Source organism: Molossus molossus, unplaced genomic scaffold (assembly GCF_014108415.1).
Source record: "Molossus molossus isolate mMolMol1 unplaced genomic scaffold, mMolMol1.p scaffold_m16_p_1, whole genome shotgun sequence".
Taxonomy (NCBI): Eukaryota; Metazoa; Chordata; class Mammalia; order Chiroptera; family Molossidae; genus Molossus; species Molossus molossus.
The window spans coordinates 134,982,208-134,998,716 of NW_023425344.1; the positions used below are offsets into that span (position 1 = coordinate 134,982,208).

General features: G+C 36.8%; 1 protein-coding gene across 1 annotated transcript in view; it reads right to left on the bottom strand.

Moving 5' to 3' along the window:
• The window catches only part of MPP7 (membrane palmitoylated protein 7), a 355,336-nt gene that overhangs the window by 264,476 nt on the left and 74,351 nt on the right, over positions 1-16,509 (bottom strand). Inside the window, exon 2 of the mRNA XM_036277124.1 lies at positions 5,555-5,717. Within this exon, the coding sequence (XP_036133017.1) occupies positions 5,555-5,591 (37 nt within the window). The 5' untranslated portion in view covers positions 5,592-5,717. The remainder of the gene's footprint in view (positions 1-5,554; positions 5,718-16,509) is intronic.

A 16,509-nucleotide genomic window follows, 5' to 3' on the forward strand; every position in this document is an offset into this window, starting at 1 on the left:
AACCTTCTGTCTTGGTTCCTAAGCCCATTCCACAATAAAAGGAACTAGGACTCCTTGGGGAAATGGCAGATTCTAGGACTCGGGCACTATAAGAACCTTGAGCCTCTTGAGTTCCAAAAGTAAGAAACTTAAAAACAAACAAAAAAGCCCACACTGATGGGGTGTATCAAAGAAGCCAGATGAAAAAACTCCAACCACCAAACCTGGAACAACGTGAGAAACAAAATAAAGCAGTATTGGATTACAACCCAACGTATGAATAAATATCCATGAGTCTACACAGATATGAATAAATGATTGAGTAAATTCAGAAATGGGAGAGAAGAGACAAAGAATGCCAAATAACTTATACAGATACTTCACCCTGAAGGAGGGGAAGCAGAACACACTACTGTTAGCATGGGCCGCACAAAGAGACCTCCTTCCAAAGACGACAGTATGGACAGGGTGGGAAAAGAGAGTAACTTTAAAGTGAAAAACCTGACAAATGCTGTTTCAGCCAGCTGATCAACATCAACAGTCATAAATCAAGTTGACAGTACGTACTCTCGATATGACAGTGGCACTTTACATCAGACAAATTCCAATACAGGGAAATTCTACAACACACCTGAGCGGGACTCCTGGAAATGGCCAGCCATCAAAAACAAGGGAAGCCTGAGAAACCTTCACAGCCACAGGAACATAATGAGACAATCACGACTAAATGTAATAAGAGATTCTAGAAAAAAAAATGGATATTAGGGAAAACTAAGAAATATGAATAGATTTCAGTTAATAACAATGTATCAACATGGATTTATTAATTGAAATGACTGTAACAAACTAAGATAAGATGTTAATAATCATGGAAACGAGATATAAGGTATACTGAAACTCTCTGTACTATCTCCATAACTTTCTGTAAGTCTAAAAACTAAAGTCCATTAAATTCTTTTTTTTTTCCTAAATAAGAACAGATCACAATAGCCAAGAAAGAAAACTCAAAACGTACATACTGCTGGTATACGAAACAAGGACTATTACAAATTTATGTCAAAAGGATGGGCTTTTGAATAAGTGATGCTGGGACCATTGGCTGCTCACATGCAAAATTAAATTACTGCCTCACATCACATACAAAGTACAGTTGGACTAAAATTCCAAATGTGCAAATCCAAATTTTTTTAATTATTATAAGAAAAACTTAGTGATTATCTTCATGGAAAGAAAGGCCGTCTTAACGAAAGAAAAAAAGCATTAACTATATAGAAAAGATTGATTTGTCTACATAAGTTTTCAACTTCTACAAAAGAAATTATACTATTTAGGAAAAAAAGACAGCCCTGGCTGGTTTGGTTTGGCAGTTAGAGCATCGGCCTGAAGACCAATGAGTCGCGGGTTTGATTCTGTCTAGGGCATGTACCATGGTCGCAGTTTGTCCCTGGCCCTGGTCTGGTGGTGCAGGAAGCAGCCAGTCAATGTGGCTCTATTGCATTGATGTTTCTGTTTCTCTCTCTCTCTCTCTCTCTCTCTCTCTCTCTCTCTCTCCCCCCCCTCCCTCCCTCCCACTCTTTCTGATGATAAATAGGAAAGTATCCTCAGATGAGGGGGAAAAAATTGAAAATGACTGGCTATAAGAAATGGTGTTGAATCTAAAATGAACAAAAGGATTAATATACAAATTACAAATAAAGAAATTCTGCAAATAAATAAGAAAATGATAAATCAGCTCTGGCTGGTTTGGCTCAGTGGTTGGAGCATCTCCCGCAGACCAAAGATACACAGCTCAATTCCAGTCAAGGGCACGTACCTGGGTTGCAGGTTTGATCCCTGGCCCTGGTTAGGGCGCATGCAGGAAGCAGACAATCTGTGTGTCTTTCTCTCATTGATGTTTTTTCCCTCTCTCTCTCTCCTCTCCTCCCCTCCCACCTTCCCTTCCACTCTCTCTAAAAATCAATGGAAGTAGTATCCTCAAGTCAGGATTAACAAAAACAAACAAAAAAAGAAAATGATGCCCTGGCCGGTTTGACTCAGCGGTTAGAGCATCAGCCCTCAGACCAGAGAGTCCCGGGTTCGGTTCTCGCCAAGGGCACGTACCTCAGTTGTGGTTTGTCCCCGACCCCAGTTGGGGTCGTGTGGATGGAAACCACTCGATGTGTCCCTCTTGCGTCATTGTTTCTCTCTCTCTCTTCCTTTCTCTCTCCCACTCTATCTGAAGATAAATGCAAAAAATAATTGTCCTCGGGTGAAGATAAAAAAAGAAAATGATAAACCAATAGATAAATGGGGAAAAATTATAAAAGCTGATAGCATTGAATATTGGCAAGAATGTGGGAGAAAAGTCTTTTTTAATTGATTTTTTTAGAGAAGAAAGGAGAGGGTAAGAGATAGAAATATTGATGAAAGAGAAATATTGATCGGCTGCCTCCTGCACGCCCTATACTGAGGACCGAGCCTGAAACCTGGGCATGTGCCCTGACCGGGATCAAACCAGAGACCTCTCAGTACATGAGATGACACTCAATTCACTGAGCCACACCGGCTGGGTAAGAGGAAAGGATTATTAATGCACTGTCCATGGATTAAGTGGTTTAAGCACCCTGCAAAACAATTTGACAACATCCACTAAATGTGCACATCTTTTCTCCCAAAATATTACAAAAGAACCAAAACCAGGATTTTCATTAACAGTATTCTGGTTCACTATATTGTGATACTACGAAAAACAACGGATTAGCTTAAAAGAATGAGGCAGATGAATGGAAAGACAGATACCTAGATAGAAAGATACACAGATACACACCCCTCCCATGAAATACCTCTCCAAAAAACATTACTTGGTATAGAAAGAAAGTTACAGAACGAGCCATAGAGTATGATAGAATCTGTGATTTAAAAATAAAGAGAAAATACATAAAACAATATACGTATGTACATACATCAGTGTCTAATGTACAGAAAATTCTTAAAGAATGCCCCTAATGCTGAGCTAGAAAATGAAACCAGGGAAAGGGTGGGAAGTAATCATTCCTTTCCTTTTTATCTAGGTACCTTTGACAGTGAGAATGTTTTTATGTATTACTTGTGGAACTCAAAATTGTTTTGCTTAGTGGAAAGAAGAGGGAGAAGTGGCAGACGTTTTACGTTGAGAGCTGTTTGCACGAATAGTGTGTGCACTGCTAGTCAGGTGCCGTTGTCTGGCTATGTGAGCATCCGTCCTTGCGTCATGCTCTCTACTGCTGTTCCCCTGGAGACCTGATAATGGGAACAGCAACAACATTGCTAAGCAACACTGTTTATGGTATACATCACCCCTGACTGCTAAACAGCCTCTGGTCTGTGAGAAACTACGAGGAAACCATTACCATCTGATGGGTACACCGTACCCTGGGCTTCTCTAAATGTAGTGTCTCTTGGAACAGGCACATCTTTTCTGCCTGACTCAAACCCTGTTGGGACACGCAGGTCAAAAATGTCACAAAGCCAAGGGTGAGTCACGTCGGCATTTTAAATCTGCACCAAGTGAGCCAGCTATGTGTGGAAATGTCCTTTTCAAATTCTAAATTGTCTATGTTCTTTTTCAGGACTGACACCCAAACTGCCTTATAAATTACAAATACTCCATTTTAACCATTAAATGTTAAATGTGAGCAACACTATTTTGTAAATGTAAGCAACACTATTTTGCATTCAATAAATTAAGGCATTTTTGGTGAATACCAGGGCATAAAACTTAAATTCATTACACAACTATAGTAAATTTATGATTCACATATATGTTAAATATAATTTCCCAAACCACTATGAAAAGCTAAATCATTAATTTTGTATAGTACCACATAATTCAGGACTACATAAAAACGAAAAGAAAGAATTTTCCAAAAAAGCTGGCTTCCAAGTTATGTCCTGAGAAAAAGATTTTTACGTAATGTAAAAATCAAAATTACTTCCTAAGAAAAACTAATCCTCAGAGTAAATCACAGTAGAAAAAATTATTCTTGATGGATAAAGATGAGACAAAACTTGCCCAAATCTAAATGTAAATATGCTTGAAATAGCAAAGAATGATATTTTCAAACAGTGTAAATGAAAATGCTAATGTAACATAATACAACAAAAAATCACACTTGTGACTCGGCTTTATAAATATTATGGTGCCAGTGACTGCCCAGTGGAAGATGGCTATTTCACCTGGTTACAGAATGGTATTAACAGAACTGAGTTCAGTATGTTCAGTGCAACACAGAACTTTCTTTTTCGTCACACTCTATGACACCACTTCTTTTGAGGGGTTTTTAAAACACATGCATAGCTCCCCAGCCTACCCACATGGTGTCCTAATAGCTCTAGGAGTCTGCCTTTTTTAAAAGAGCTGATTCTGGGGAGTCCCAGAAAAGGACCTCAAAAGGGCATTGACCACCCTCACCTCCCAAAGAATCAGGACAGAAGGAGGGGATTTCACACAGACATATAAGCATGAGTTTTTTCCCTTTCTTGGAAATCTTTATTCTAAGTATCACGATGTCACTGATAATAAAGTGAAATATGTCTATTTGTTTTAATTAAATCCCTTAATGACATATTTGAACTTCAGAATAGTTTTTACCTCTGGTCACGGAAAGAAAGAAAATGCAAGAATGGGGTAGGGATAATGTTTTATCTCTTAAAGAAAAGAGTGAGAAGTCTGAAGCAAGTATGGCAAAAAGTTTATATCTGTTACTAACTCTGAGTGAAGATTAATATGAGTATCACCGGACAGTAGTCTCCCGCTTATCCGTGGTTTCACTTTCTGCAGTCAACCGTGGTCCAAAAATATTAAATGAAAAATTCCAGAAATCAACAATTCGTAAGTTTTAAACTGCCTGCTGTTCTGGGTATCATAATGAAATCCTGTGCCATCCTCTCTGTCCTGCCCGAACATGAATCGTCCCCTGTCCGCCGTCTCCACACTGTACACGCTCCCCAACTATCAGTCGCTTAGTAGCCAGCTCAGTTATCAGAGAGACTGTCACAGTCTCCCAGTGCGTGTGACCAAGTCCCCTTTATTTTACTTAATAATGCCACATGCACATAACTTTTATTCCAGTGTATCGCTATAACTGTTCTATTTTATCAGTAGTAATTGTTGTTTAACTCCTACTGTGCCTAATTATGAATTAAACTTTATTACAGGTATATATGTATAAGGAAAAACAGTACATACAGGGTTTGGTACTGTCTGCGGCTTCAGGCATCCACTGGGGGGTCTTGGAACATGTCCTCCACAGGTAGTGGGTGACTATTGTGTTTACCACACTTTTCTTTATGTTTAAAATACTTAATTTTTTTAAAGAAATTTAAATAAAAAACATTCTTCCAAAAGAAAGTCAGAGGAGATCAGCATAAGCCACCACCACCTGGAGGAAGCAGCAGTCAATGCCCTTGGAAGGATACACTGATTCTACGTCCTTTGTCGTGGCTGCAGAACAACAAGCATGACCTGTTTGCATTTGCTTAAAGCAATGCTCTTTTCACTGTGAACAAGAAGATTTAAGTAAAGGTGGAAGGAAACTGCCCCTCTCGGGTCACATACCTGTGTCACTACCAGATCCTGCTGACAACGCTGGCATGATGCAGACTGCAGGCTGGACGCAGCCTCCAAACAGGCGTCCGGGCTCAGAAAGCCGCAGGGAATTCCAGCTCCACAGCCTGCGGCCACGCTGTCTACCAAGATTTATGTATCGCACAGGCCGTTTCTACAAAGAAAAGGAACAGTTTAAAATAATAATAAAAAAAAAGATTACTCAATTGCAACATTCTGTAACTAAGTCGTATTCCAACACACTACCAGAGATCACAATCCTTCAGAATGTTTTCTACACGCTACATACAAATATTAAGTGTGAGAGTTCTTTATTTTGCTGTAAAATTTCTAATTAAAAATATGAAAGATCTTCATGGGTGTATCAAGACTTCCTTAAAAGATTTTTACGGTTAGTTTGAGGACAGCTAAATGCATAGATGGAGAATGTAAAGGCGTTTTTGTAAGCCAATGCCATTCAAAAATGTCTTCCCTCCGTTGATCATAATTCAAAGTTATATTTCTCAAGTAGAACAGAGACTATAAATTATCAACAACTTATAACTAATTGTAATTTTTAAAACAAGAGCACTTTCTAATATCACAGCTGCAAAGATCTCTAACCTGCAAATAACCTTTGCAAGAATACTAGAATTGAAGCAAGATGTTATTATAGGTTTATAGAAGTGTTAATAATCTAAAGTAAACCTAACAATCCAAGCTAGTATACAAAAGTAAATTCTTTTAATACAAAGTAAGCTTTGGTATATCTTGGGAAATAACAATTATTTTTCAATAACTATTTTAAGTAATGTTTACCCCAAAATAAATAGTAAACATACTGCATATAGTAGCTAAGAGCAATTACTCTAATGTTTGGCCTAAGCTCTAATCCTGCGAGCTCTGTGATCTGGGACAAGTTAATCAATTGTATTAAAGCCTTAAACTCCTTGTAGACAAGTGAAGATAACAATTGAAAACTGTTTAATAACTAATATGATAAGACACACAACACAGCATCTGGCACATGGCAAGCAAACAATAAATGCTAGCTATTATGACTGAAGTTGTTTAATTAGATTATAAAATGTAAACATAAAAGAAAGAAGATTAAAATTCACATTGTCCTGACACCTAGAAGGAGACCATGTGTTTTAAATTTAGACCACTGCTGCCTAATAACAGAAAATACACTGCATTTACATTTTTTAGAAATCAGAAAAACTAAACAATGTGTTTAAGTTCTTTTTTTAATGGATTTTCCCCAGTTCTCTATAAAGCAAATTCAGTAATTTAAAAGTATATTTTAACATATATTAAAATAAAAAACAGACACTGTAAACACCCCAAAATTTGCCTCACTTCAATTCTAAAGCCTTAAATTGATGATTCATATTACAGAATAATAAATGAGCTTGCCAAATTTCACTGGAAAAAGTCCAAACTGTAAAATCCTATGAAAGCCTTCTAAATTAGCTTTTTAATTATCAAAGTGAATGTTCGTAGGAAAAAATTTACCATCAAACAGACTACATTAGACCAGACTATCTGGTGCAATGTCTTGAATTTTGTTTTCTATTATTACAAAGGTTGACAGAGTCAAAATATGCATATAAATCCATATGAAGAGGAGCGTTAATTAAAAATATGAGGACAATTATCTTAAATACCAAATAAAAATATACATCACTAAGCTAAAAATTAAAAAATAAGAGAGAAAAAGACAAAGTTTAATTAAGGGCCATCTCTAAAGCGGTTTTCCCCAATAATTTTACTTTGCTTTGTAGAAATTATTCTAACAATCAGGATTAAGATTCAACTACATACAATGTTCCTAAATTCAAACACAAGAGTCAAAAACAAACCATACATAATTTAAAGAATGCATTCAATTAGCAGACTTTTGTTTTGTTGCTGAGAAAAAGGAGATGATTAGAATTTGCAAAGCGCATGCACACACATTTCTACAATTAGGGCAATATTTATGTATGTATGTGGGTAGGCAGTTATTGCATGTGTGTCTATATGTATGTAATTTAAGCTAGTTATGCCATGAGGAAAGTTATAATTTATATGGTACAGATTGATTCTACAGAAATGCATATACCATGCAAATTACCACTTTCTTCAGGCTTTAGAAAACTTATAATGTTTCACTTTTATAAACCACAAATACCATATAAGAAAACTTATGCTTATATCAAACAAACATTCTATTAATACTAAGACATCCACACCAAAACAACCTTCTGAGTTGATATTGCTGCTGTATATATATATACCGTATATGAAAAGCCTCAGCGTTTCTCATTTTTTATTTCATAATGAGCACTCAAGGTTAAATTTTTCCAAGGTTATATTATTTAAGAAAAATAAGCTACAAAGTAATTATCTTCTTAGAACATATATAAGTGTAATAAAAAAGAGTTTATCCCTACAACTAAAATGCTCATTATTTTGTAAAATAAAGCAGAGTTCCTAGCTTTAACTTTCAAATTGAGCTAAATTTTTGTAGTAATCATGTTTTTAGTTTTTTAGCTAAATTTATTAAAAAGGCATTGGAATTTGTCAGAACCCGGCCATAATTATCACTGACTGTTGTATGGAATCGATTTCCTACAACACAAAAATACCAGCTGTTACAGTATGTCCTGAGAGGAATTACCGAATATTCTTAAATTGAAGTTCAATCCATCTTTCCATAAAAAAGAGAGAGCCAGGAACATAGTGGTATAAAGTGCACCTGAAGCATTTACAATACCCAATAGAACTACTACAAGCCTCCTTTAAAAAAGCTTATTTTTGAAATTTCATTATTCCAGTTGTACCTTGCTTCCATATATCACACTGTATCAGGTTCTTCTGGCATCTATCATGTGGAAACAGTGAAATATGTGAAGATCTACAAGCTTACAATGTCCGATTTCTACGGCCATGGGGTAACCCTTAGGGCTACCATGGCACTCATGACACCTAGTGGTCAATCACAGGAGTGCAAGTGTTTGTAGCAAAGTTTCCTGAGTTTTCAGTAAAGCAAAGATTGTTTTCATTGTGCCCAGAGAAACAGTCATCAGAAAGAAAGAAAAAAAAATAGGCATACACACACTATTAAAGAAACATGCCCTCCGCAATACTCACTATACAGCACTACTGCATTTCTGACACCAGAATGTGGTTTTTAAAGATCAAGCAATTCTGTATCATCAGTGACTGTCCTACAGTTCAACTCAATTCTGGCACCTTCTACCTGGAAACAGCATCAGATCCCACAGGTTAAAGACTCGATCCATCAAGATTGCCTTCACCTCTTCAGATGTCAACAGAAAGTCCAGGTTGTCATCTATGCTTCTTCTAATCAATTAACTAGAAATCAGAAACCCCTTCCATCCTCAGGTTTGATTAATTTGCTAGAGGCACCCAGAAAACTCAGGAAAACATTCACTTACTAGATTACCAGTTTATTATAAAAGGACACACTCGGGCACAGCCAGTGGAAGAGATACACAGGGCAAGGTGTGTGGGAAGAGCCCTCTCTCTGCACCTCCATAATTTGCACAAATCCAAAAGCTCTCTGAACCCTGTCCCTTTGCAATTTTATGGAGACTTCATTTCATATGTGTGATTGATTAATCATTGGCCACTGGCAATTGATTCAATCTACAGCCCTCTCCAGTGGGAGGGAGACTGAAAGTTTCAACACTAATCAACACTAACCAGCTCCATCCTTAGAGTCTTTCTAAGAGTCAACTCAGTAACATAAACTAAGGTGTGGATAAACAAGCCACTTTTATCAATTCTTACCACTTACGATATCCCAAGCAAAAAACAAGAGGAAGAACAAATATATATTTCTTATTTTAAATCACACTATTACACACATCTACAAAGTTAATGCAGACAAACAAGAAATCAAGTACTGGACCTCATTTCCAAACACATGCCCTCTCAAGTTGTGGGGAGCCATTCAAGAATATGAAAACTTTTAAAACTGTCATCATAAATATTTATCAATTATATTAACATCCTATAATTTCAAGAGACCATAACTATACCCAGTAATCCAACTGCAGATTTGTTCACTCTATAGTTATACTTTCAAAATGCAATAGAGCAACACAAATGAGAATAAACTTTTTTATAAATCTAATTATCAAATATTTCTAGGCTCTCTTTTTTCAAATCAAAGACTTTTTAAAAGCTGAAAGACTCACTGATTATATTATCAAGAAACAGACTGGTTTCTGTTATATTCAAACCTTCATAAATGATCATTGTAAGAAAACAAAGGCGGCAACATAAAATTGCATAAATGTGCTTATATAAAATGGTACTTATACCAGCAATTCTCAAAATGTGATCTGCAGACCCCTGTGGACTCCAAGACCCTCTCAAATTATTTTCATTAAGAGTAAAATATTTTTAAGATTTTAATAGTATTTTAATATATTGGTACATTAATTATGAACATATAGACAATATTTTAACTTTTTAATTGCTTTTATTAAATTTATTGGTGTGACAGTGATTAATAAGACCATATGGGTTTCACACATACAGTTCTATGATACATAATCTGAACAATGCATTGTGTGCCCTCGACCCAAAGCCAAATCGTCCATCTACATGTATTTGCCCCCTTTAGCCTTACTACCCTCCTTCCCTCTGGTAACCACCTATGTCTTGTCTGAGTTTATGAGGTTCAGTTTTATATCCCACATGAGTGAAATCATATGCTCTTAGTTTTTTCTAACTTACTTCGCTTAGCATGATATTCTCAAGAGCCATCCACATTGTCACAAATGGCAGTACTTCATCTTTTCTTATGGCTGAGTAGTATTTCATAGCATATATGTACCACATCTTCTTTATCCAATCCACTATTGAAGGATTGTCGCCATGTCTTGGCCACTGTGAATAATGGTGCAATAAACGTAGAAATGCATATATCTTTGTGAATAAAATGTTTCCAAGTTTTTCAGGTAGATACTCAGAAGAGAGATTGCTGGGTCATATGGTAACTCCATTCTTGATTTTTTGAGGAACTGCCATATTGTTTTCCATAGTAGCTATACCAGTCTACGTTCCCACCAGCAATGAATGAAAGTTCCTTTTTCTCCACAACCTCTCCAACACTTGTTATTACCTGTCTTGTTGATAAGCAGCCATTCTAACAAATGTGAGATGGTATATCTCATTTCATTTTGGTTTCAATTTGTATTTCCCTAATAGCTAGTGAAGTTTCCATGTATCTGTTGACCATTTGTATGTCTTGGGAGAGGTGTCTGTTCAGGCCCTCTGCCCATTTTTTAACTAAACTGTTTAGTTTGGTGTTGAGTCTTATGAGTTCTTGATATACTTTGGATATTAACCCCTTGTCGGAACTGTTTTTTGCAAGTATCATCTCCCAATCGGTTGGTCGCCTTTTTGTTTTTCTGTTAGTTTCTTTTGCTATGCAGAAGCCTTTTAGTTTGATGTAGTCCCATTCATTTATTTTTGCCTTTACTTCCCATGCCTTTGGGGTCAAATTCATAAAATGTTCTCTACAACCAAGGTCCATGTTTCCTCCTATGTAATGTATCATTTCAGATTTTATATTTAGGTCTTTGATACATATTGAATTAATTTTTGTACATAGGGACAAACTGTAATCCAGTTTCATTCTTTTGAATGAGGCTTTCCAATTTTCCCAGAATCATTTATCGAAGAGGTTTTCTTTTCAACATTGTATGTTTTAGGCTCCTTTATCAGAAATTATTTGCCCATATACATGTGGTTTTATTTCTGGACTCTCAGTTCTGTTCCACTCATCTGTGTATCTGTTTTTCTACCAATGCCATGCGGGTTTGATTATCATAGCTCTGAAGTATAATTTGAAGTCAGGTAGTGTCATACCTGTGGCTTTGTTCTTTTTTTTCCCCCAGGATTGCTTTGGCTATTCACGTCTTTTGTAGTTCCATAAAAATTATGACTTTTTTGTTACATTTAATTTAAAAATGACATTGGGATTCTGATGTAGGTTGCATTAAATCTGTATATTGCTTTGGGTATTATGGCCATTTTAACTATATTGATTTTTTTCCAATGCATGAACACAAAATATCTTTCCAATTCACTGTGTCTTATTAAGTCTCTCTTAATAATGCTTGGTAGCCCTGGCCAGTTTGGCTCAGCGGTTGGAGCATTGGCCTGTGGACCGGAGAGTCCCGGGTTTGGTTCCCGCTAAGGGCATGTACCTTGGTTGCAGTTTGTCCCCTGTCCTGGTTGGGGTCCTGTGGGTGGCAACCACTCGATGTGTCTCTGTTGCCTCGATGTTTCTCTCTCTTTCTCCCTCTCTCTCTCTCCCTCCCACTCTATCTGAAGATAAATGCAAAATAATAATAATAATAATGCTTTGTAGTGTTCAGTTTATAGGTCCTTCACATTTTTTGTTATGTTTATTGCTAGGTATTTTATACTTCTGGTTGCAATTAAAAAAGAAAAATATATTTCTTCATTTCTTTTTCTGAAGTTTCATTGCTAGTATATAGAAAAGCAATGGCGTTTTGTACATTGATTTTGTATCCAGCAACTTTACTGTATTTGTTTTTTGTTTCTAATGGTATTTTGGTGGAGTCTTGAAGGTTTTCTATTTACAGAATCATGGCATCTTCAAAAAGTGACACTTGTACTTCTTCCAATGTGGAGGCCCTTTATTTCTTTCTCTTACCTGACTGCTCGGGCTGGGACTTCCAGAGCTATGCTGAATAAGAGTTGTGAGCAGGGGCATCCTTGTCTTGTTCCTGATTTTAGAGGAAAGGCTTTCAGTTTTTCACCACTGATATATTCAATGAGGGTCTGACATATATGGCCTTTATTATGTTGAGGTACTTTCCTTCTATACCCATTTTATTGAGTGTTTCAATCATAAATAGATATATCTTAGCAAATTTTTTTTTGCATTTATTGATAAGATCATATTATTTTTATCCCTGGTTTTGTTAATGTGGTAGCATACTGATCAATTATTGTATGCTGAACCATTCTTATGCCCATGAAGTAAACCCCACTTGATCGTGATGTATTATTTTATGTAGAATTTTTGCATCTGTATTCATCAGAGATATTGGTCTGCAGTTTTCTTTTTTGTGTTATTCTTGCCAGGTTTTGGTATCAGGGTTATGTCGGCCTCATAAAATATGTTAGGAACTACTACCTCTTCTTTAATATTTTGAAAGAGTTTGAGAAGGACAGGTATCAAATCTTTCTTTGAATGTTTGTAGAATTCATTGATAAAGACATTTGGTCCTGGGATCTTATTTTTGGGGAGAATTTTTGGTCGCTGTTTCAATTTCCGCACTGTTTATCAGTCTATTTAGGTTTTCCAATTCTTCATGATTTAGTCTAAGAAGGTTATATATTTCTAGGAACTTATTCATTTCTTCTAGGTTATTGAATTTGGTGGCATAGATTTCTAGTATGATCCTTTGTATATCTGTAATGTCTGAGGCAACTTCTCTTTCATTTCTAATTTTATTTATATGGGTCTTTTTTCTTCTTTCTTTAATGAGTCTAGCCAGGGGATTATCAAATTTATTAATCCTTTTTCAAAGAACCAGCTTCTTGTTGTATTAATTTTTTGTACAGTCTTTTTGTTCTCTATTTCATTCAGTTCTGCTCTAATTTTTATTATTTCCCTTCTGCTGACTTTGGGTTCCTTTTGTTCTTTTCTAGTTCTTTAAGATGTAATATTAGGTTATTTACTTGGGATTTCTCATTTCTTGAGATAGGCCTATAATGAAATAAATTTCCTTCTTATTACTGCTTTCCCTGGATCTCAGAAGTTTTGATATGTGGTTCTGTCATTCTCATATGTCTCTATATATCTTTTTATCTCATCTTTTATTTCTTCTTTGATCCAGTCATTTTTTAGTAGTATGTTGTTTAATCTCCACATGTTTGTGGGTTTCTTTACTTCCTTTTTGCAGTTGATTTCTAATTTCAAAGCATTGTGGTCAGATAATATGCTTTGTATAACTCAATCTTCTACTTTTGTGACCCAACATATGGTCTACCCTTAAGAATGCTCCATGTGCACTGGAGAAGAATGTATAATCTGATGTTCTGGGATGAAAGGCTCTGTAAATGTCAATTATGTCGATTTGGTCTAATGTGTCATTTAAGGCTGATTTTCTTTATTGATTGTCTTTCTGAATGATCTCTCGAGAGCTGTCAATGGAATATTTAGGTTCCCAACTATGACTGAGTTTTTTTTAGTTTCTCCCTTTAGTTTTGTGAGTAGTTTGCTTTATATATTTCGGTGCTTCCTGACCGGGTGCATATGTATAGAGAAGTGTTATGTCTTTTTGATGTAATGTCCCTTTATCATAAAATGTCCACCTTTGTTTCTTGTTATCTTTGTTATCTTGAAATCTGTTTTGTCAGATTTAGCATAGCTATCCCTGCTTTTCTGTAGATATTTTCTTGGAGAATCATTTTTCACCCTTTCACTTTGAGTCTAGCTTTGTCTTTGCAGCTTAGAAGTGTCTCCTGAAGACAGCATAAGGTTTGGTTTTGTCTTTTGATCCAATGTGCTACTCTCTGCCTCCTTATTGGTGAATTCAAACCATTTACATTTACATAATTACATTTAGGATAATTATTGTTGTATGAGGATTTCCTATAGTCATTTTATCTTTTTTTTCTGGTCGTTCTGTGCCTCCACTGGTTCTTTCCTCTTGTGTTTCTGTCTGCTTGGTGGTAATCCATACTTTTTTCCTCTGTTTCCTCTTTTTTTAAGCTATGTGTCACAGTTGGGGTTTCTTGTGTATGGTTACCATTAGGTTTATTAAAAAGAACGTTTCATATATACACTAGTATTTTTTCTTTTCAATGTGTCTGATTACCACCCACCTTTGCAATTTCAGACCTTTATCCTCCCCTTGTGTGCTCTTGTTGTCACTGATTATCCCTGTTTATGCTGTAGGTTTGTTGGTGACCTTACTTATCAATCTGTGACCCTTTGTTCCTTGTTTCAGGTAGAATAACCTCCTTGAGTATTTCCTGCAGTGGAGGTCTTCTGGTAATAAATGCCCTCAGCTTCTGCATGTCTGGAAGAAACTTTATTTCTCCTCACATTTAAAGAATAACTTTGTGCCCTGGCCGGTTTGGCTCAGCGGTTAGAGCGTCGGCCTGCGGTACAGAGAGACCCGGGTTCGGTTCCCGCTAAGGGCACATACCTCAGTTGCAGTTTGTCCCCGGCCCTGGTTGGTCGTGCGGGTGGCAACCACTAGATGTGTCCTTTCACATCGATGTTTCTCTCTCTCTCTCTTCCTCCCCCCCCCCCCCCCGCCTGAACAAAAAATGCAAAAATGTCCTCGGGTGAGGATTAAAAAAATAAAATAAAATAAAAAAATAAAGAATAACTTTGCTGGATATATTAATCTTGGCTGGTAATTTCTCTTTCAGTCATTTGAATATTTGGTTCCACTCTCTTCTTTCTGGCTTGTAGAGTTTCTGCTGAGAAATCCGATGATAATGTAATGGGCTTTCCTTTACAGGTTACTTTCTTCTTTTCATTGGCTGTCTTGAGAATTGTTTCTTTGTCTTTAATTTCTGAGTTTTAATACAATGTGTTTTTAGAAGGCTCGGTGGACTGAGGTAACTAGGTGTTCTTGCTTCTTGCATTCAAGGATCTAGTTCTTTCCATTGGTTTGGGAAGATCTCAACTGTTTATTTGAATAGTTTGCCTATTCCTGTCTCCCTCCCTTCTTCTGGTATGCCTGCTATTCTTATATTACTCTTTCTGATGGAGATGGAGTTCTCATAGAGTGCTTTCATCTCTCCTTTATGCTCAAGTGTCTCTTCCCTGTGTATCATTTCTTGATTTCTATCTTCAATATCACTAATTATTTTCTTCATCTGGTCTGTTCTATTTCCTATGTTCGGTAGTTCATTCTTGATTTATTTTACTGAGTTCTTCATCTTCAGAATTTCTGTTTGGTTCTTAAGTTTTAATCTCTTTGGTAAAATACTCATGTTGTTCATTGATCTGTTTTCTGAGTACACTAAATTGCCTGTCTATATTTTTTCATATTTCCTTGAGTATTTTCAGAACAGCAATCTTGAACTCTGTCATTTATATCACATACTTCTATATATTTAAGTTTGCTTTCTGCAGATTTTTCCTTTTCTTTGTGAACTACCTCTCTATGTTGGTTATTCATGGTATCTGATGGATTCCTTCTCTTTCTAGGCATCTAGTATGAGTGGTACTTCTCTAGCAGATTAATATGAAAAGATATTCCTCTTACTTTCCAGTAGGTGGCGCTGAATCGTGAGTTTTTTTTAGCTCTCTAAAATCCCTTTGCCTTCTCTACAGGCACTGCCATTAGTGTAGCCACCATGCATGGGGGAGTGGTGGGGTGGAAAAACCAGCCAACTTCTTTGTTGTTTTGCCCTCCAGGTAATGATGATCTGGGAAGGACCTCCACAGGGGAATCCCAGGACCCTTCACAGAGTGCATCCTTTGCTCAGGGGAAAAGGTGATTCTGTAGTACCAGATCTCAGGTTTGCAAATAATGTGCTCTGCAACCTGACACCAAAGGCAAAGGGAGGCAAGCCCTAGGATGCTATGGGGCAGCAGGGCTCCCTGGCTTTGTTTCTCTGTCTAGAATGCTGACAGCCTGACAATCATGGCCATACCCCCCAGTGCTGTGAAACAAAGTCCTTCCCAAGTCTCTGGACTTAGCAGCAACTCACACTACTCCTGCAGGAATGCCCACAAATCACTTTGCTCCTCCAAGCCAAAGGAGCCACCAGCCACAGCCAGATCCTTCCCCTCTCCAGGCTGAGCCCAAGCCAAGCTGTGAGCTGCCAGCTTGCCGGGCTGTGTACCAGGCTCATCTCAGCCCTTCTGCCCTCTCAGCTCCCCCTTTTGTTCTCACTTGCACACCTGTAAATGTTTCAATATGTGGATCTCTCAGGCATGC